At 39.5% G+C, this 22,211-nt stretch overlaps 1 protein-coding gene across 4 annotated transcripts in view; it reads left to right on the top strand.

Moving 5' to 3' along the window:
* SLC4A8 (solute carrier family 4 member 8) overlaps nucleotides 1-18,631 on the top strand; it is an 86,617-nt gene extending 67,986 nt beyond the window's left edge. The window contains exons 20-25 of one of the 4 annotated variants that reach the window (XM_074270356.1): nucleotides 274-342; nucleotides 1,607-1,780; nucleotides 3,651-3,788; nucleotides 4,375-4,466; nucleotides 6,229-6,324; nucleotides 18,406-18,631. In XM_074270356.1, coding sequence (XP_074126457.1) covers nucleotides 274-342; nucleotides 1,607-1,780; nucleotides 3,651-3,788; nucleotides 4,375-4,466; nucleotides 6,229-6,324; nucleotides 18,406-18,520 — 684 coding nt within the window. In that variant the 3' untranslated portion in view covers nucleotides 18,521-18,631. Of the gene's footprint in view, nucleotides 1-273; nucleotides 343-1,606; nucleotides 1,781-3,650; nucleotides 3,789-4,374; nucleotides 4,467-6,228; nucleotides 6,325-7,880; nucleotides 8,604-16,736; nucleotides 17,032-18,405 lie in introns of those variants that run through there. The other 3 variants (XM_074270355.1, XM_074270357.1, XM_074270358.1) reach the window with 3 other exon arrangements.
* Nucleotides 18,632-22,211: the final 3,580 nt, after the last annotated feature.

Raw genomic sequence — 22,211 nt, 5'->3', positions numbered from 1 at the left:
AAGAGAAGACTCCTATGGAAAAGAGATTAGGTTGTTCAGGCTGACTCCAGAGGGCAGAAAGAAATCCTAAGAAATAATTATTTGTAGGGAGCAATGTAGAGGGAGAAGTCTTAAACCTAGTTCACTGGGAAGATTGAAAATGTTTTTCACAGAAATAGTAAAAATGGGGCCAGAAAACTTGACATTCTGTCAGTTTTTTTAAAAGGTAATATTGATTTTGCTATAAAATGATATTAGGTTTAATTATAGTCCTTTCTTCACTTTTGTTTCTAGTTCATTCCAATGCCAGTACTTTATGGAGTCTTCCTCTACATGGGAGTTTCTTCACTTAGAGGAATCCAGGTATTTTTTTTCCAAGGAAATGATTTTTCCCACTGTCCGCTCAGTTCTCCTAGTCTAATAGGGCATACACCCTCTTCCTACATTTTTTTTCAGTTTGAACTCTCATTTGGTACCAGGAAAAAATCCTTATCAAAGTTCAAGACTGTTTTTGAAAAGTTGTTTCTTGGTGTGGCAAGCTGGTAGCATTAGAAATTTCATGAAAACATGAGTCAAATAGAACCTCATAAGAATTAAGTTGCACAGGCTACCAAGGTGTCCTGATCTCTCCTCTAGAATGAACCCTGCTCCCTGTATGGCTCAAGGCCTAACCTGACTGGTCTCCCCAGAGCTCCCTAACTCTCAGGAGACCTGGCTAACGCTGTTAATGTATTGTAGACTTAGATCCTTGGGACTGGCTGAGAGTCAGACTTTTTTTTTTTTTTTCCTGAGGCACTTAGGATTAAGTGACTTGTCCAGGGTCACACGGCTAGGGAGTATTAGGTGTCTGAGATAAAATTTGAACTCAGGTCCTCCTGACTCTATCCACTGCGCTGGTGCTCTATCCACTGCGCCACCTAGCTGCCCCAGACTTTTATTTTTTAAAGGATAGAAATAAAACTCTAGTCCATGTCAGGGTGGAAAAATATAGGGGACTTTAGCATGTGGTGTATTGGGGAAGAGATTAAGGAACTGTTGTAAGTATGTTGGTGGTACTCTGTTCCCAGTGCCAAACCATGGTTTATGCCTTTATTACCAGCCAGCCAAGGGGCAGAGGAAGGAGGCTCCAGGCTCAACATAGATGATTTAGGTGTAAACTGGGTACAATGAGCCTTGCCTGTTGGTTTCCAGTGTTTGATCAAATATGTGTTGGAGGAGAGAGGGAAATATATAGTATAGTGGATAAAGCATCATCCCCAGAGTCAGGAGGACCACAGTTCAGATCTGACCTCAGACACTTAACACAAGCTGTGTGACCCCGGACAGGTCACTTAACCCCAATTGCCTCAAAAAAAAATGGACAAAAAATACAATCACTTTAATAATTGCTGTGATGCCTTAGGCAGTTTTTTTTAATGGGTTTCATTCTTGTCATTTAACCTCTTCATATCTCTCTGTCTTTTTTAATGTATCACATTTGTTTGATTTTTTTTATGAGAAAAGATCTATGAAGTGTATTCTAAAGTAAAATTCTCAGAAGAGAAAAATGTCATTTCTGATGCCACATAGAAAAATGTTACTATCTAAAGCTCCCTTAATGTTGCTTTGGGAAATGGATGTTTTTCAGTTTTTTGATCGTTTGAAACTCTTTGGGATGCCAGCAAAGCATCAGCCAGACTTCATCTACCTGCGCCATGTCCCTCTGCGGAAAGTGCACCTCTTCACCCTCATCCAGCTGACTTGTCTTGTCTTGCTGTGGGCTATTAAGGCATCCCCAGCTGCAATCATCTTTCCAATGATGGTAACTTTTTTTTTTCCTATTCTTTACAGAGTGACAGCCTTGTTTGACTTCAGACTAGAGGGGCAGTGGCTTCTTCTAACTGTTTTAATTACCTAAGCTTTTCAGTGGATCTGGAGGGGGGAGGGAAGAGAAAAATGTTTATATATGTACATTGATGCAAACCGCCCCCAAAACTTTAGCACAACAGTGATTGAAATGCTTTAAGTGAATGGCAGATTTTAGGAAAAAGAGACAAGGTAGAGCTGTAGTGGGATGGTAGTGAATGAACTGATACCTTCTTCTGTCCTTTCTGAAAAAGGGATAAAGTTTTGGGAAAAGAGATTGGAAAAGTTGTAGCCTCACAAAAGGAACTTTGCAACAGTAGAAGAAAGGGCTAGAGGAAGAAGCAGTTCCCTAAAAACCATGGCAAGCAGTGGAGGCCTGTGTGTGGGAACCTCCTTCCTTAGTTTTTGTTTTTAATTGCTTTTATTTCTGGTTATACATGTACATTGATTTTTAAAAATTCACATTTATAAATCATGTTGGGAGAGAAAAATCAGAATAAAATGGAAAAACCATGGGAGGAAAAAAAATTAAAAAAAAAAGAGAGCATGTGTTGATTTATATTCAGTTTTCACTGCTTCCTTAGTCTTCTCCCTCCCCCCCCCCCCCAGGCTGGGGTTAAGTGACTTGCCCAGGGTCACACAGCTAGGACAGCTAAGTGTCTGAGACCAGATTTGAACTCGGGTCCTCCTGAATTCAAGGCTGGTGCTCTGTCCACTGCGCCACCTAGCTGTCCCCTGAGTCCTTAGTCTTGCTTTTCTTGCCTGTTTCTTCTTTTCCCTCTCCTGGACCTAATCTTGGTGGCAGAGAGGTTGATCTGTCTTTTTAGGGAGTGCTAAAAATTGCCTAGGTGTCTTGAAGGCTGTGCAAATTAGACTCCTGTACATAAAAATTAAGCATTTAGTTTGTTTGGTTTGAATATTTTTCATCCTTAAGATGAGAGGATAGAGCATTGGACTTGGAGCCAGAAAGAACCGAGTTCAAATATTATCTCTGACTCATAGAAGCTTAGTGATTGTGGCCAATTTCTCTTGTTGTCAGTTTTCTCTTCTGTATAATGAGGGAGTAGGTTTGGATAGACTCTTAATTTCTTTTTTTGTGTTCCTATCACCCCTACATTCATATTGAGGCAGCATCTTTGTGGTATGACCTTCACCAAGCCATTTAGTTCCTGGGCCTGCCTTAGTTTCCTCATCCAGAAATCGAGATGATTAGCTTTGATGCCATTTAAAGTCTCTTTCTACTCAAAAATGTAATAGTGCAGGAAGTTTTTTCCCTTCCCCACCCCCAGTCAGCAGTAGCATTTTAAGTTTTTTTACTGGCTTCCTTTCTCCTTTTCTGTTTTCTCTTCCTTTCCATTTCTTTTGACCTTATCAATTTGGGCTTTGTGACTTTCCAGAGTCACAAAACTGCCAGTGACTTACATGTAAGTTTCCTGTGAGATGATGAAGGGTCTGGGTGAAAAAAATAGCCATTGCCTGAGAAAACCTTTGGAGGGGGTCAGGGGAACTTGGAGAAGAACTAGGCTCTTTTTCCTTAACCCAGAAATTCCAGTGGACTGTATGTTCTCACAGCCAGTCACAGAGTTTATGACCTCTCCAGCCATCCCGAGCTCCCTCCTCCTTTTTCTGATACCAATGGGAGTAAACTTAAACAACATCTGGTCATTCTGATCTGACAGGAGGCCTGTGTCTCTTTTCCCTGTGCCATGTTGCCCTATTAAGGAAATTGAAATATTCTGGTCCATTTTAGTGGACTTAATTCTGCTGGAAGGTAATGGCTGGGATGGACCGTGATTCCTTTAATCCATACCTCTTTTCTTCTGTAGGTTTTGGCTTTGGTTTTTGTCCGGAAAGTCATGGATCTCTGTTTCTCTAAACGAGAACTGAGCTGGCTAGATGATCTCATGCCTGAAAGCAAGAAGAAGAAGCTAGATGATGCTAAGAAAAAGGCCAAGGAGGAAGAGGTCAGAAGCACTGGGTCAACTAGATATAGCAAGGACTAAAGGAGAAGTCCCAAAGCTAGCCCTAGGAAGATCACCTCCCAGAGACCTCATTTGCTAAAATTAGATTAAGGACTTTTGCCCCTTCCTCTCCTTCACCTTAAAATCTGAGAAAAAAAAAAGCAAAACCCACACATTCTCATCTGATAATGCATTAAATATCTCTTTTCATAGGTTTATAACTTAATAGATCTAGTCCCTGCTCTTCAGATTTTTATAGTCTGCCACAAATAGCAATGGACTCGATGGAAAACAAGCACTAAATCATAAAATTAATGATTTAATTTTTATGTCAAATGCAGATGGAAGATAACCACAATTCATAAGCATGGCCAAGGGCATAGGAAAAAACCTGGCCTGATCCCTTAAGTGTCTCACAAAGGGAATAGATTAGGTAGATAAATATGCAATTAATAGAAACACAAAATTATGATTTTATAAAAGGACAAGAAGGTTTTCCCATGAGACATAGATTGTACTGGTTGGGGAATGGCCATGGTTATGGGGCCATGTTGGGTCTAGGAAATAATAATGTTCCCTTTTCCCACAGGAGGATGAGAAAATGTTAGAAATGGGGCCAGACAAATTTCCCTTGGAAAGCAGGAAGTTACTGAGTAGTCCTGGAAAAAATAACAATTTCAGGTAAGACTAGTTTACAACTTAAAGAATTGGAGGCTTTAGTCCAGGCTTCTAGTCCAGGTTTTGTTGTTGAGGCCTCTCTATCTACTAGTGTAAGGATTCAACTGCCTCCTCCAGAACATGCTCTTTCCTTTCTTGGTATGAATATATCCATGCTCAGGTTCGAGAAGAGGGAACTCAGAACTTGGCCAATTCTGAATGATCTGAATGATGAGAATCCTTCTTCCTATCTATGTTCAACCAGCATCTAGATATTTCACTGGGTCTTTTCTCCTCAGCTACTAATAGGAAGCCCATCTTACCCATGCTTTGCTCATAGAGGTCATATTTCTCATCCTGTTTGAATTCCTCACAAGCAGATGCATTTCCAAGAGCAGGAGGGAAAAAGAAGAGAAACAATTTGAAGAGAAGATTACAAATATTGAAAGGGCTATTGTTAGAAAGATTAACTTAGTATGGCTATTGCAGGGAGAACTCGAAATCAAGTTATCAGCATTTTGGCTCCAGTGTCAGGAAGAACTTTCTAACAATTTGAACTAATTATGGAACAAGCCAGTGTATGACTTCTCAGTTTGCAAAGTTCAATTAGTGGATGACCCCTAGTTGGGGCTGTTGTAAAGGGGATTTCTGAATTAGGCAGGAAGGTGAATGTGGGTGATAGTCCAGAAGAGAATGAGAGAAGAACTCTCTGAGTGCAACTTCTGCCATGTTGGACCACAGGGATGGGCAAAATAAAAATGTGATTTACCCTGTGGACAGTGAGCAGGTCAATCAGGCCTCTGGTCTCGGGATCTTCTGTATCACCCCATTAATGGAGGGGCAGGCTGGGGATGGCTGATCTGTTGGGATTCTTCCAGGGCTTCTGACATGCTGCCTATAATCCTTCTTACTCAAGTATACATTGGCCTATATCTCTGAGGTTCCTTACAGGTTTTTTTTTTCCATAGCTGGGAATTTAAGAGTTGACAAGGATTTGATGAAATTACTGGAGAAGAATGAGGAATTCAATTCAGCCAGCATTTATTAAACACCTAGTAGACACTGTGCTTTCTGCTGAAGATACAAAAATAATAGTCATCTGCCTTCAAGGAGCTTACTTATTTATCAACTATACATTTTGTGAGACTTTAACAGAAGTCAGTGCTTAAGTGGGAATCCATCAATTTCAATTGGCTACCTGAAGGAAGATGCAGAGTCATCCTAGAAATCCTTTTCCGTAGCCTGCCTTCATGTCTGACTTGTGTCTGACTTGTTTGAGGGAGCTGTGGTTCTCCAAATCTCTCTCAACTCCTGAGAATTGAAGTAGTGGAGCATAGAGTAACCTCTCAGCCTATCTCCTGGGTCTCCTTCTGATAACTGCCTAAGATCCCATCTAGTAACAGGGAATTTCTACTTTTTCCTCTGCCTATAAAAACTTCCAGATGCTTGCTGGTGAATGAGGGACATGATATTAGCAAAATTCATTCAGTTCAGGGAAGAAAATGTGCTATTTGAGTTTAGAATGTTAATGATCAGATCTCCAGATTTTTCTCTTTCTTGTTTTTGCTGAGGTAATGGGGGTTGAGTGACTTGCCCAGATCACAGCTAAGAAGTGTTAAGATTTGAAGTCAGGAGGACCTGGTGCTCTATCCACTGTGCCACCTAGCTGCCCCTGATCTACAGATTTTTCAAAGAGATGCTAGGCTTTTACCCTTTGAGGACTTTGCCATAGATAATGATCGCTCATTTGTGACTAGGCAATCATGGTTCTAATTGTTGATTTCAGATGTGACCCTTCTGAGATTAATATTTCTGATGAAATGCCTAAAACTACCGTCTGGAAAGCTCTTAGCATGAATACAGGAAGTGCCAAGGAAAAGAGGTAAAGGGAACTGAATTTGTTCACTTATTACTGTTTTGTTTTAATTGCAACTATATCAGAGTTAAGACATGACATTGCTTTGGAGAACAGTCTTACTTGATGGCACCTTCCCGGGCTGCCCACAGCACCATAACATTAGATGCTTTTACAGACAGATTAATTTCTGGGTTTCCCGATCACACATTCCAAAATTTTCTATTACTTTATTTCGTGATTCAAGGCCATTTTACCCCTTTGGAATTTCGATAAGTGTTTGGTTTCCATTTCAAAAATCTGTTTCTGACTGTTGCAATGCTGCAACTATAGAATCTGCTTAACTGCTTGAAATAGCAGAAATTTTTGATAGCGTAGGTATAATTTTAAATTTAATTTGTACTTAATGAACTATCTACAAATATTGCTAACAAAATATTTTCAAGTCATAGATATTTATCTTTTCCTACTATGGAAATCAAATTCTATAGATTTCATTTGTAATTATCATGGCTTAGTGTTAACCAGGTCAGTAAGGACTGAAGGAATGACTTTTTTGTATTAGATTTGGGGGATAGTTCAGTCTAACGCCACTTAAAAATATTCAGATAATTGGAGGCAGAGTAGTTCAGGGACATTATTATCTGGTTAATTGGCATGTGTACATATAAGTCTTTAATATTCTGGAAGTCATATTGGGAATAACAACAGCTGAAATTTGTATTATATTTTATAATTAGCAAAGCATTTGCACATTGCAGTCAAAGGACCTGTGTTCTTGGGCAAATAAAAAAAAATTAAGACCTTTCAGTTTCCTTATCTGTTTACATGGCTTATTTCATGAGAGTAAAATGTAAGCTCCTTAAGAACATTTTTTTTCCCCATTTTTCCCTTGTCAGCACCTCAGATAGGTGCTTACTCAAATGCTTGTTGTGTTGTAACAAAACAAGGGAATTGGGCCTAGTGATCTCCAAGGTCCTTCCCAGCTTTAATGGGGAGAGGGATACTGCAAATATTATTATTCCCCTACTACAGATGAAGTTGCTCAAGGTCATACAGATAGTAAATTTTGGAACTAGAACTTGACCTTGGGATTTCCTATTCCAAATTCAACATTCTTAACATGATACCACTCTGACTTTCTAAAGGAAATAACCTGGGTTGATCAGATGACTTGGTTAATAATCTCCTCTTTGCCCCCAGAGCACCTATGTAGTTTTTGACAAATTACTTAGCTTCTTTACATCTCAGTAAATAAGGCGAAAAATCCCTTGCTTACCAAATAACATCATTCTTAGGGTACGTTGTGAAAGGTCCAAACATCTGTGATGATTCCTTCATTGAATGGGTTAAAATGAATATGAGTGAAATGTAGAATTTGGTTTCCTTCAGAGGAAAATCCAGACAGCTGTTGAACTGTTTAACGCACACAGTTATTTTTAGCCAAGAACTAGTCTCCTTGTAAAATGAACTTAAAATATAGCAGGATACAAACTGTTGGTGACATCTTTAAAGTATTGTGTTAAAAGCAGGAATGAATCATGTGTTCCCTTTTTTTGGCTAATGGTAATACTTTTATTCAGTCTTTTCAACTAAGAGTCTTTGCTGGGATGGAAGAGATGGCCTGGGAGGTATCTCAGGGAAGTGCCAGGAAACAGAGAAGGGAGCAAGCTTCTTAGAAATGAAGAGAGACTCATCCTGGCCCCTTCTTCATTCAGATAACTGGATTCATATTAAAGCCACACAGAAGTGTTCAGCTATTCTCAGTGCGCTTTAGAGGGCATTCAGCCATCTTCATACCAGCAGCCAGTCTCCAAGAATGAGCTTGGAAGGAAACAGAAGAAAGCCTCTTGGTGATCTCTCTCCGATTCCGTCGCCTCCCACACTGACTTCAGAGCAGTTGCTATCACTTACCGTCAAACATTCCATTTTGGGACACTTCTGAAACTCTTTCCCTGCTGACCAGTAGAATACCATCATGAATCTCCTTCTCCCTCCTGAAGAGCTCCATTGGCCTTCCTCCATGGGACCCCTTAAAAGTCCTTAATGCAGCCTCTTCTGCCATGCTGGACCATAGTGATGGGCAGAGTGAAGATGCGAGGGATGGGACATTGGATGAGCTTCCCTCTTTGGGCAGTATTGGAGCAGGCCGGCTTTCTGGCCTAGGGATCTTTTAATAGAGTGGCAGGCTTGGGATGGCTGCCTATTGTGACTCCTGACCACCACCATGGTGGGCAAGAAAGCGGCAGAGTCCTATCATCATAGTCACACCAGCACACATTGTTGATAATCTTGGAAAGTAAACATTTATAAAGGGGAATTGTGGTTCTTTATAGAGAAGAGAAGGCTGAGGGGGAAGTTGATAACTGTCTTTATTATTATAAGGGAAGATTGATGATGAGCAGCTTTTCTCAGTTTCCACTGAGGACAGAATGAGAGGGATTAAAGTACAGTGGCAGAGACAGGTTAAAATCAGGACATACTTTCTAGACATAAGATTTGATATAATGTCTTTTTTTGGGGGGGTAGATTTATAAGAGAAGAGTAAGTGGTTTATCTTTTGAGAAAGCTCTTTGTAAATCTTGAAGCATAATCCTTATAGAGAGGGAGAGGTGATCTCTCCAGGTTCCTTCAAGTTTGGGGAGTCTACAAAAATAATTTTACTACCATGATAGGGAAACTTCAGTGTCTTGCTACTCTCCGTTAATTATTGCTTCTTGTGAGCACATTCTGGTGCCACTTCTGGAGAGATTCAATGTTTGTGTAAGTCACCCTAGCTGCCTTAGTAGCAAACATCTGTAGGCAATGGACAGAAAATACTTTCAGTCACATAGTTTAAGTATCATCTTGAATTTCCACTTATTTACCAACATTCAGGCTTTCATATCTTGGATACAAAAGCATATTTGGAAACAAAGCTGAGAGTGGTGAGATGAATTTTAATATTTAATTTAAGATCAATATTTATGGTTAGTCTGCTTTCTTCTTTATGTTCAAAAGCAACGTCAATTGTTTTACTCTAATGCTTTTGGAATTGATCGTCAATTGCTCACAAAATGTATTGGAGTAAATGAAAACCTCGCCAACGGTCTATAGAGAATTTGGTTGTATTGTACAGAGGGTGTTCTAGAACTGACCGACTTTGCGTGGTGGGAGTGAACGATGGATGGGGAATGGGCACCTTTAATGGTACAGGAGAGGCCAAAGGAGGGAGCAGGTTCTCCCAGCCACAATGGCTTTCTCAGGTGAAGCAGGTTCTGCTTTCCCTCATAACCCTTGGCTTTCCCTTCAGCCTCATTCTCTTTTCCATCAGCTTCTCCCTCTCTCCTTTAATCTCTCTGCCACATCCTCTTTCACTTTCTCCAAGGACAAAAGGACAATGCCTTTGACTAAAGCATCTTCTTAAAAACAAAAGTGGGGAAATGCCAACAAAAGCCTGGTTCAGATAATTAGGTCCAGTGAGCAGACACCTGACTTGATAGTCAAGTTCAAGTGACTTCAACCCATTCAGAAGCTATTTGAAACATCTGTCTTACACTAATATTCATAGGCTAACTGCTCCGATGAGTGATCTTTCCAAAAGAAGCTGATCCAAATCGACTCAGAGATCTTTACACAGTGAATGCTGAAACAATGTGCTTCACCTCCAACCCAAATTTTAAAAAATATTTGAAAGAAATTGCCAAAGGTATTGCTTTAAAATGTTATGAGTATGTTGTTCCTCTGTTGCTGACGTGGCTTGGGGATGTCAAGGTGAGGACAGGATTGGTAAAAATATAGGAGGGGGGGAAGAAATTGGCCAACCTCTTTCTCTTCTATTCTTTGATCTCTTCTATTCCCTTCACCTATTGTCAGTTCCACAGAATTGAACATATCAGGAGAAAAGCCCTCCACAAATGCAAAAATCCCATGTTGCTTAAAGAAATACCTCTTTTAAGGCATAAATAATTTATCTACTTTTGGACTCTAAGCTCCTCAAGGCCAGGAAGCATATCTTCACTTAATTTTGTCTAGTACAACTGCAAGTCACGGAGGTAGGTATTTACTGAGCCAAATCCTACAACTTCCTCTTTCTTATCCTCACCATATTAAGTCCCAGTCCTGGCTTCTTTCTAATTCAGGTTGATGGAAGTGATGATACAAGATGAGTTCACGGTTGGGATGGACAGGGGAAAAGAGGGAAGAAGACAGTTCAGGAAGAGGAAAAAGATGTATGGCAAAAAAAAAAAAAGAGAATCATCACCACATTTACAAACCAATCAAGCCAACAAAAAAACCAACATTAAGCACTTTATAGTAGTCCACAACTAAGCCAGATTTTTAAAAAAAAATAAGATTTAGAAAACATGACTTTTCTTCCTGTGTACAGGTCTCCTAATTTCAGATTACTCTAGAAAAATAAAGACAAACAGAAACAGTAGCATTTTTTGGACAAATGCACAAATGGACAATAAAAAGTGAACATATATTAAGGATAATTACCAGTTTTGGAGGGGTAAAGAAGAACTTAGGGAAATGGCTGAACGTTCCCCAAACAGTGGGACAAAGAAGTGATTTTCAAATTGCCTGGGAAAACTCTAGAAAGGAGAAATTTCAGGCATGAGTTGGATATGACAGGTTGGTGATAGAATGGTAAGAAAGGAGACACATCTATTCTTACTAAATTTTGAACTTCTTTAGGGAACCATATCTTAATTATCTCTCCTCTAGTCTGCTATAGTAGGTTTGCCTGCACATAGCAGGTACTTAATATAATGTTTATTGTAAGAATGAATGAATGAATCGGTGATTAAAGAAACTAGGACTATTAAATGTATTGCCAGTAGCAAGGAAAACATTTCTCACCTCTTTGACTGAGGCTCTGGGGTGATAATTATATATCTTATATTTGTAGCTGTAATATTATCTCCCCCCCAATAACATGTTTATATCAGGAGAAAAGGATTTTCCTTTTTTTCTCTTGTATCTACCCCATATTAACTCAACTTGTTTCTAGAACTTTGTTTTTTGGGGGTCTGTGAGATAAGTGAACAACATACTCTACAAAAGATAGTTTGAATTCCCTTTCTCAGTTACTCAGAGGGATCTTTGATCTTAGCAAATTTGGATATTCTCTGCAACATTGATGATTGAAATCCATGCATACTCGTCTATCCATAAATTTGTCCCCAGAAGTCTACCCAAAATGCAGTAGAACTTCCTTTATTTCTTTTAATGACCTTGAAACAATTATTGTCATTCCAGGCTATACCCAAGCAACAAGTTATGTTCATGTCTTGACTGGATCTTTGGTCTGATGGATCCTTCCAGGGTCCCTAGCTGGCCAGCTGAGAAAACTTCTTAGGGCTAACTCATCTACTATACCTTCAACTTTCCTGTCTCCCTCCTGTTTCATTCCCTCTTTCCTTCCTTCCAGGCAATCAGGGTTAAGTAACTTGTCCAGGGTCACACAGCTAGAAGGTCCTCCTGACCCCACTGCCCCACCTAGCTGCCCTACCTTCAGCTTTTCCAAGCTTCTCAGTAGGGCATCTGAAACTTTTTCTTGGATCTTCTCCAATGCTTTACACATCTCTTTTCTGTCAGCCTTTCAGTCCTTTGCTGAGGCAGGAGGTTCCAGACTGGCTCTGAGAAGGGTTCTCACGTTCCTCCCTTTGGGATTTAGTAACTCCTCCTGGGCTTTTTGATGGTCAGCTATTAGATGTTTTAAGGTATTCAGCATCTCAAGATTCCACCTGAGCCAGGTCTTGAGTAACTTTCACCAAAGTCTTGGTTCTCAGTTTTGCTTTGATTTCAGTCTCTCAGATCTCCTGTGCAGCAGCAGATTTCACAGAGCGGGAGTTAGCCATGCAGAATGTCTACTCTCTTAGCTTTTCTAAGTTCATTTTTTTTTTTTTTTTGACGGGGATGGACAGGGAAGGGAGAAGATTTGATAACCTAATTTCCCTTCTACCTTTCCTCATTCCCTCATGGTCATTATAGATCCTTAAATAATTTCTGTACCAGAAGAAGGGTGAGCCAGAAGGGCAGCGAACTTAACAAAAGAGAGGCAGCATTTCTCAGTCCTACTTTGGGCCTAGAATATCAGTACAGATGGTGCCATTCATCACCAGGGAGGGGAACAGAGAGAAGTTGCTAATGAAGGGGGCTAGGGAAAGGGGCTGGAAAGGAAAGCTCAATGGCTTTCCGGCTCCTCTAGAAGTTAGTCAAAACAAAAAAGCTTCATTACTTGGTGTGGTCTTACAAATTTGTCAAATATAAAAACAAAAACATTCCAAAATTAAACAATTTTTTATCCGCTTTTTGTGATTCTGAGACCTTACAGTAACAAAATGGACAACTGACTCATTACATTTTTAGCTAGACCGGAGGGTGAAGGCCAAACAAGGTCTGAGGTAGTGACCTCATTAGGATTGAAAAGAAGGGAAGCCATCTGGGGAGCTGTCCAGAAGTGGGATGACCAACCCCTTTAGGGATGGTTATTAAAAGGGAGTAAGTTTCTGGCTCTCCTAAAGAGAATTGAAACAGCCCCTGCCTCATCCCCCTCCACTCCTAGTTCAGGAGGACACAGAGCTCTTTCTAATCAACAGCCTTCACATTTCCTCAGGAAAAAAAATGCCACTTCAACATGCCTGGGAAATCAGTGGTAACAAACATGGCTTGGGTCTCTCGGAACAGATTTTTAGCTTAAGCCAACTCATGGTTTCCTCACACACGTGGTAACATTGGAAACTGAAATGCCAAACTGCAATGAGCAAGAGTTTTTTCTGGAAGATGAGCTGAAATTCCACCACCCCCCATTTTCCTTCTGTATTCATCCCTCTGAGATAGGGTTTCTTCTGTCTGTCTGTCTGAAAAATGTCTGTTCTTTCATGCTGATAATATTTAAGTGAAGATCAGAGCAATCCTTCACTAAGGAAGGGAAAAATAAAGGTGCTGGCACATTTGGTTTTTTCCCCCGTTTTCTATGTTCTTTCTAGTTGGCTCCATGTAGAGATAGAGATATTTTTGTTTTAAAGATTCCAGAATATATTTTTTGTTGTACGAAATGTAATCTCTCCACACTCATAAGGTGTAAATAAAATGGAGAACTACCATGTAATTGTAATGTGCTCATCAACATCTGTGTTAGAAACGGACATTGTTTTTCACACCTGTGTCATCTCATAGTTTATGTCGATGTGAGCCAGTGTTTGTGATTCTGAAACTATCAAAACTGTATCTGTCCTTGGTATCCATCTTGCTCGCCTCCTAAAGGTAACAAATAAATGTCTGTGTAAACAGCCATCCCACTACTGTTCTTTGACAGAGACCAAATGATCATAGATTTGGAGTTGGAAGGTTCCTGCCCATTCATAAACCCAGTGTGGGTTTAACCCATTCATATTGCAGGTGAACCTGAGAACCAAAGAGATTTTATAATTGGCTGAAGATTGCACAATTGGTAACTTCCAGTGGCAGAAATTCAAGGCCAGGTCCTCTGACTCTAAATCAAGTGCTCATCATTCATAGTTGCTATTCAGGTTTTGGTGTTTGGGGTTTTTAAAAAATGACCTGATCAAAAAAGGAGAATGTCTGGTATTGCTTTTTAAAGAAAGAATGAAAAATCAGTCACACGGAGAATGCCCAACAAGTATTGAATTCTGGTCTGAAAAAAGGGTTAAAAGAGGAGGGGCCAGAAAATTCAGAAGGAAAGATAATTTCTTCAGGTTTGATCAAGGCTATGACCTCAACATTTCTAGACTCTTGTTTCCCAAATTTTTAGCCCCACTGGAGTGTGGGGGCCTCGGACCAGCAGGAGCAGGCACTTTATCTCTGGAATTCCCTTTTTCCCTACTACATATGATTCCCTTGTTCTCCAGAGACCTTTTGATTATTTATCCCATGCCATGTTAGCGTGACCAGAAAGGTAATGTTACTGAACTGTGGTGTGGGAAAGTAGCTGCTCTAATCAGTTGTCACGAGTGCACCAAGTTCTCTCCCTTTCACTCACCTTTTACTGTTGGCGTTGGTGAGACCCCCAGTTCTGTTCATGCAGAACATGATCATCCTTACAAAAGAGAGAAAGGCCAAAGAGCATGGCTACAAGGATCAGGCAGGATCTTTTAAAATACTTTGGGGAGATCTTTAGGTCTTTGTCTGGGAATTCCCCATATGCATAGGGTAATGTGTTGAGTTCTTTGATACAAAGAACTCCAAGGGGACATATTGTGATGACTCTGTAATTATAAGGCAAGGAATGACCACATCCTTGATAGTTTCTTCTAAAGTTTTTCCTTTAGTAGAGATGGCAGACTCTTGTCCTGCATTCCTGAGTGTGGCCAGAACCAGATGAAAATGTAATTAGGAAATAATTTAACAAAATAAAAATACAATAAAATATAGCATTTAAAGTAAGTCATTTATGCAGCCTGCTGGGATCCTTCCAATTGGAGTTTGATACCACTGCAAAGGACATGTTGAGGGGACAAGAATCCAGAACCTATTCACACTAGTCCCTAACTATTGATCTACAAGATTACTTCTCAGAGTAAGGACAGGAGGTCCTCCTGACTTCAAGCTCCCTATGCCACCTCATTGCCTCCAATAAATTTACCTTTCCAGAGCTTATACAATACCCCTTCAATACTACATGTTAAATTTGACCAGAAATTTAGGTCAAGTTTATCAATATTTAGTTTTGGTCTTTGAAAGTGATTGACCCCAAATCACATGAGGAGTAAGAAATAGAACTGGAATTTGAACCCAGCTCTTCAATATTTTCATTGCACTTTGGGGTTCACAATGTACTTTATGTATGCTATACCATTTGTTCTTTACCATCACTCCACAATGTTAGTAGTATAACCATTAGCTTCTTTTTAGAGGAAACCAAAACTCATCAAACCACAAAATTTTAGCACTTGAGAGCTTTATAGCAATAATCCAGCCTTCATTTGATTGCTATTCATTTTACAGAGGCCCAGAAAGGTCAAGGGATATATCCAAGATTAGGTAGTTTTAAAAAAATTATTCTGAATTTAAACACAAAAAAATTCCATATACACAGCTGAACATAAATAGCAGATTGTATATGAAATCACGAATATATCTCTTTAAAAAAAACTTTATAATAAATTCCACACATTACTTTCAAAACTTGCACTGCTCTTCCTTCTGTTCTGTGTACTTTTTTTTTTTTTTTTTTGGTCAAATTTGCAATAGCTTTATTTTTGGCATTACAATTGCTAACTCTCTGATCACCCTCTCCCAACTTAAACAGAGCTTGTCCATGACAGACCTTGGAGAGGAGTACATTTTTATTGGATGTCAGTTCATTGTGTCTTTATTTGTAGGTCTATGCCCATCTTTGAATCTGATATGGAGAGAAAACATAATTGGCATTATGTGCCAAGTGCTGTGCTAAGTGCTAGGGATACAAAGAAAAAGAAATACATGTTCTCTGTCCCAAACAGGTTTGCATTCTAATGAAAGAAGTCATATGCAAATGCACAACACATACATACAAAATATATACGGCGTAAACAGAAGGTAAAGAATCTTTACTACCTGTAATAAAACAAAGAGCACAATATAACCATGACCTTGATTATAGATTATAAACCTCATAGACAAGTGTCTCAGGGCCATTAAGCAATAAATCACATAGATATCTTCTGATTCCAAATCCAATGCTTTCTGCACAAGAGTAGGCTGTCATCCAGCCTATTGCTTCTCCTTGGTTTCCTATAACTCACTTTTGCACTTTCCCTGAGAGTGACCATTCTAAGGCACCAGAATTGCTTAAGTGCAGAGACATACCCATTTTCTTGACTTTGAACATGACATCTGAGAAAAAGTCAAGGGGACACCACAGAGAAGTAGAGGGTCAAGAAGGAGAGACTTGAGGGGACTCCAAGCTAGACACCTGGGCATGGAGCAGAGGAATGACTATTGGTTGTAAAACATGGTGATCAGATCAAGAGCTAAGTAGGAGGCTGGATAGCATTTGCTAAATAGACAAGGTCAAGTTAACAGTAATTGTGGAGACAAGCTGAGTTCCCTCCACAGTCCCTTCTTTACAGCTTCTTCCTTGAAGTGGGTAGTGGGGTGGTGATGGCATTTTGTCAGCCAATCCCTCCTTGTCTTCCCTCTGATCTAGGGGAAAGCGTGAAATCAAGAAATGTTGTTTTGCTTTGTTTTAATGCAACCTTTCTGGTTGTCAACCAAAGTAGCCATTTAATCACTTTTATTATTAAATAAACCAAATTTGCTTGCCTAGGCTATTGAATCTGTTCAAGTTGAGGGTGAGAAACCCAATAAAGGGATGGGAAGGGAATAAGCATTTATAAAATAGTACCTGATACATGCCAGGGCACTATGCAAAGTGCTTTTACAAATAGCTTATTTGATCCTCACAACCCCTCTATGAGATAGGTGCTATTTATATCCCTATTTTACAGCTGGGCAAACTGGGACAACCAGAATTTGAGTGACTTGGAGCTGGGTCATACAGCATGTAATTATTGGAGGCTAGATTTGAACATGGATCTTCTGGATTCGAGGGCCAGCTCAGTTACTGGGCCACCAGCTGCCTCAGTGGAATTTAGAGGTGGGAGCCGAAGCCAATGGAAGAGAAGTCACCTGTGACAAAGATTATTCAGACCCTAGATGTATTATTTTTTATGAAATTGACAAAAGAAAATCTCAATAAACAACCAATAAGCATTTGTTAAGCAGTCAGAGAGTTGGACACAACTTAATTATGTGCCTGCACTATGCTAAATTCTGGGGACACAAAAAAGAGGACAAAGCTAGTCCCTGCTCCCAAGGAGTTGGCAATATATTGGGGAAACAATGTACAAAGTGAATTGGGATTTGAGTAGTCTAACCAGAAAATACTGTTTAGGCATTCTCTCTGGGGTCAGAAAAAAGAGGAATAAACATATTCTCCAAAACACCTTCACAACAGTGACCTCAGGAAATAGAAAGGGTTAATAGTGGAATTACCAGGTTGTTGAAGTTCAAGTGGGATCCCCCCAAATTATTGGGGTTCCAGACCAGTGTCGAGAGATGTTTCAAAAGAATTTGCAGGCTCCCACCCATCTCCAAGAGGCAAAGTTTATTATATTGTAATACCAAGTAAAGTGGGCTAAATTCCAAAAGTTAGTAAAGAGCCAGGAGCAGGAAGATTAATTTATAGGGAAAAGTAAGAGAAATCAGGTGCTTCATGTCACTAATATGCTAATTTTATGGCTTAGAGGCGGAGTTGAACAATGGTCTAATTCTGACTTAGTGCACAGGTAGAGTACCCATAGTTCCCTGGGCAGAGCTGGGAGTGGATGTGTGGGAACCTTCTGGAGGTGTGTTTTTAGGCCTGAAATGTGACTAGGTCAAATGAAAGGCATCTAATTTTATTCTGTGCCTGTGTTATTAAGCACCTCATTATTGTTGCTCATTAGTCTCAGAAATTCTATCATCACTGACAAATAGGCTGTTACCCAAAAATCAATAATATTTGTAGGCTCAGTATCCTGACCATAAAAATTAATCTAAGGCATGATAGTCTAAGGAAAAAAATACAACCTTTCTAACCACATCACTCCCAAGGCCAGGTGGTCTTGGGTTATTGCTTCATCCTTCCCAAGGGCTACACCACATCAGGGTTATTGATTTACATGAAACTGAGATGTAGAGATGTAATACCAAAAGTATTATTTACACATCAGTTTCACCCCACTGCTGTTCTCCATCCCAGGTTAGGCTTTGTCCAGGTATTCTTTGGGTATTTAACTTGGAAGCCTGTCTCCAAGGTAAAGCTGGTATGTTCCTTACCTGAAGTTGGGTGATGAATCCCTAAAGATGATGGTTCTGTGGGGAACTGTGGCCAAAAAAAAAAAAAAAAGCTGCTTCAGTGCTTTCCATAATGTCTAGTCTCTGCATTTCTATAGCCCTTATTATTTTGAAGAGAACATAGTTTTGTTTCTTAGAACTTTGTAACTACAAGTTTTAGCTTTCCTCTGAAAGTAAATGATTCAGTGTTGATTGTTATAGAATATTTGCATGCATTCATTACACATTTATGCATAGCTATGTTAATAAGGCCTTTATATCCCTTATCCCTATTTGCAGCAAAGTCCTGACCATGGAGCCTAGGCTAATTTTCTCTATAAAGGCAATAAAACCATCCTTGAGACTTCATTGGCCAAAAAAAACTAATGCTGAAACCATTGGTATAACTTCCTAGTTACCGAAGACATAGAAAGCTCAGCCCAAGTATAAGGGATCTTCAAACAAGATGGTATAGAGAGGGGAATAAACATCTATGTTCCAGGTACTGTGCTAAGTGCTTTTCTTGGAGTGCATGAATGAATCCCCAAAATATATTGGGGTTTCCAGCCGGTGTCCCTAGGTGTCTCAAAAGAATTTTTAGTCTTAGACCATCTCTAAATCAAGAGGCAAAGATTTCATTACATTACAAGCTAAATTCTAAAAGGGAATTTGGTGAAATGGGGGATTACACCATTGATGGATAGACTAAATTCCAAAAAAGGAGTTAGTCTCACCATTCCAAAGGGAAGACACCATAAGGTGAGCTAAATTCCTAATGAGCCAGCTGCCAGAAGGCAGCAAATTCTCTATGAGCTAGTGATTAACAAGGCAGAGGGTAGGGCCATAGATATATATCGAAAAAATAACCTCAGGTGTTGATATCTACAGCTAAGCTTCCAAATTAAATACAGTGACTGGGGGGAGGGGTAGAGAAAGGGAGTCAAAATAATCTTGTCAATATAAGGAATTATGGCCCACTGCAACCAAGGCCCATCTAAGGACAAGATAATCCTGCCAATGCCCCTCCCTGCTTGCCTCTGGGAATAATAACATGCAAATAATGGACACTTAAATTCAACAAAGGCTTTCTCTGGTCAAAACTTCTCCCTGTGGCCCACCTAGCTACCAAGGACCTAGTCTTTTGGGGGGCTTTTATTCATCTCATCACTTTTACAAATATTTCTTTTCATCCTCACAACAACCCTCAGAAATATCTCCGTTTTACAGATGGGAAAACTAAGATAATGAGAGGTTAATGACTTGCTCCAGATCACAAAGCTAGTATCAGAGATCAAAACCCATGATCAAAAATGATCAAAAAAGGCTTAGACACTGCATTTCAGTTTTTATTTTAGATAACAAATGAAAGAACCAACAGTGCAGAAGCAGCCAGTGAAAGGAAAAAAAGAGAAGGTAGAATTGAGCTGTGACATAAAGGAGAGATCAGAGGTCTTCATCAATATAAGAATCTCAGAACAGAAGACTCAAGGTGATTTCACAAATTATACCTACCTACTTAAGGACAGAGGCAAATTATAAGAAAAAAGATAGGATCTTTTACAGAAAATGATTTGCAAAAATGTATGTAGCAGCTCTTTATGTAGTTCCATAAAAGGGAATGGAAATTGAATGGATGCCCATCAGTTGGGGAGTGGCTGAATAAGTTATGGTATATGAATGTAATGGAATATTATTGTTCTATAAGAAATGATAAGCAGCTGATTTCAAAAGAGCCTGGAAAGATTCACATGAACTGATGCTGAGTGAAGTGAGCAGAATAAAGAAAACATTGTACACAGTAAGATTATGTGATGGACTTGGCTCTTCTCAGCAGTGCTAAGCAATTCAAGGAAATTTGGATAGACTTGAGATGGAAAATACCATCCACATTCAGAGAAAACTATGGAGAATAAATATGGATCAAAGCATAGTATTTTTACTTTTTTTTTTTCTTTCTCACTTTCTTCCCCCTTTTGGTCTGATTTTTCTTGCACAACATGACAAATATGGAAATATGTTTAAAAGAATTGCACATATTTAACCTATATCTTATTAGTTTGCTTTCTTGGGAAGGAAAGGGGAGAGGTAAGAGGGGGGAGAAAAATCTGGAATATAAAGTCTTATAAAAATGAATGTTGAAAATTATATTCACATTATTTGAAAAATAAAATACTATTGAAAAATTTTAAAAAATGTTCTTTCCTCAACTTCCCTTCCTGGTGCCTGTCTATCAGCAAACACTATAATATAATCTGTTGTTATATTACTTATATACTTCTTTCAAATTGAATCTTGCTAAAATCATAAAAAGCCAGATGTTAGGAATTTTCCTAATTAGGGGCCTGAGCAACTGTGGTTGTATTCATAACTTTAAAAAAAATCTAAAATAAAGTCTGGAAAGACACACAGAAGGGAACCACATGGATCTTAAGGACCACCATATTTCCCTTAGGCTTAAAAACAAGTTAAATATTGTTACAGGGTATTCCACAAAAGTAAGCAGACATTGCTCAAGCTTGACAGACTTCTCAGGAGCATGTGAGTCAATAAATTAAGTCTGACCAAGGGAGTCAGAGCAAGTGTTCCACCATGGCAAATAAAGTGGTTAAGGGAGTTGTGTCCACCTGGATCAAGACTGTATCCTGGCTGCCATTACTAAGTAAACTTTTTTTTGTTAAACATTAGTTTACAAGCGTGTCTTTTCATTCTGAAAGTCCTCAGCCTGAACTGCCAGACTGATGTGAGTAAAGGCCTGGCCCAGAAAAACTTATTAGGTTCTTGGTGTATTAGAAATTTATTCCATCTCTTCTAAACTGATGGGGGTTGAGGTCCCTTTAAGATTTCCTTTCTGATTTCCCAACCCCCATGGCTGATCTTTGATTTATAAATTCTGGTCAAAAAGCACCCTTTTGAATATCCAGGCCCAGCCCCCACCGGATCTGAGCTGGCTTGGGTTTTTCAGCCCCCACTATCTGCTCAGGTTTCCCCAAACTCCCCCCCCCAAACAGTTTCTTCCTCAACTGAAAAGTCTGCCAAGAACTTGGGGCACCGCCCACAAGCCCCTTTTAGGTATAAAAGAGCCAAGCTGGAGCTCTCTATTTGCAGGAGCCCTTTCCCCCAAAACATGGTATCCTTCCGGCCATGTAAGGGTTCCTGCCCGTCCAGTGACCACCTTTGGCCCTGGCATCTTTCTACCTTCAACTTTACTTCCAAATTCCTACAATAAACCTTTTTTTAAATCAATCTAGGTTTTTGGGCCTGTAAATTAATTTACAGGGGACTCTCGCTGCCATTAGAACTCATTTAACTCTGTATCCTTGTGCCAAATCCAAAGGGGTTGCAGGGAAGCTCCATTTGACTCCCTGAACCCTAATCCTGCCATTAGACCTCAATTAATCCTAATTTTATTTAGGTATCCCTTAGCTAGACCTCAACATTTGGTTATACCTCATCATAAACCATCTGAATGACCATTAACATGTAGAATTGTGTAAAATCCTGAGAGAAAAAAAATCTCATTATATACCACTATGAACCTCACTGGAGAGTTTGCACTATGGCCATTCTCTTGATACTTATCAGGAAATTGGTATATATCCAGTAACTGTTCATTATCCCTTGATTTTTGTTCCTCCCAAAAAAATCAGACAAGAAGATGGTCTCTTTTCACAATAACCTTATAAAGTGTCTTTTTAAACCCAAATGGCTCTAGAGCACTGGTCATCAAACACAGGAATCTACATGACACTCTTGTTAGCTAATCTTATTTCTTTTTTCTTGTTGGCTAATCTTGGGTAAACCAGAAGCTATTCCAATCTCATACTTTTATCCCTTCACTCAGTTATTGTATTCAGAGAGCCCAGAATATAGATGGGGAATCACAGGTAGCAGATAATATAAACAGGTGATCCCCACCAGTCACCATCCTGGAAAAGGAGAGAGTATCTCTTAATACTTGGCAGAGATTGAATTTTGGGGGAATACATATAGCTGCAACATCACTCCAGCTCAAGGGACTGACACATTGTAACCCCGTTTAGGATGTTTGCATCCTTTTTGGAGGCCCACAGTATCCTCCCATCACCAGCTGACATAAAAAATACCTT

This window comes from Sminthopsis crassicaudata, chromosome 5, assembly GCF_048593235.1.
Source record: "Sminthopsis crassicaudata isolate SCR6 chromosome 5, ASM4859323v1, whole genome shotgun sequence".
Lineage (NCBI taxonomy): Eukaryota > Metazoa > Chordata > Mammalia > Dasyuromorphia > Dasyuridae > Sminthopsis > Sminthopsis crassicaudata.
Note: the sequence above shows the minus strand (reverse complement) of the source record. Positions and strands in the feature narration are given on the sequence as shown.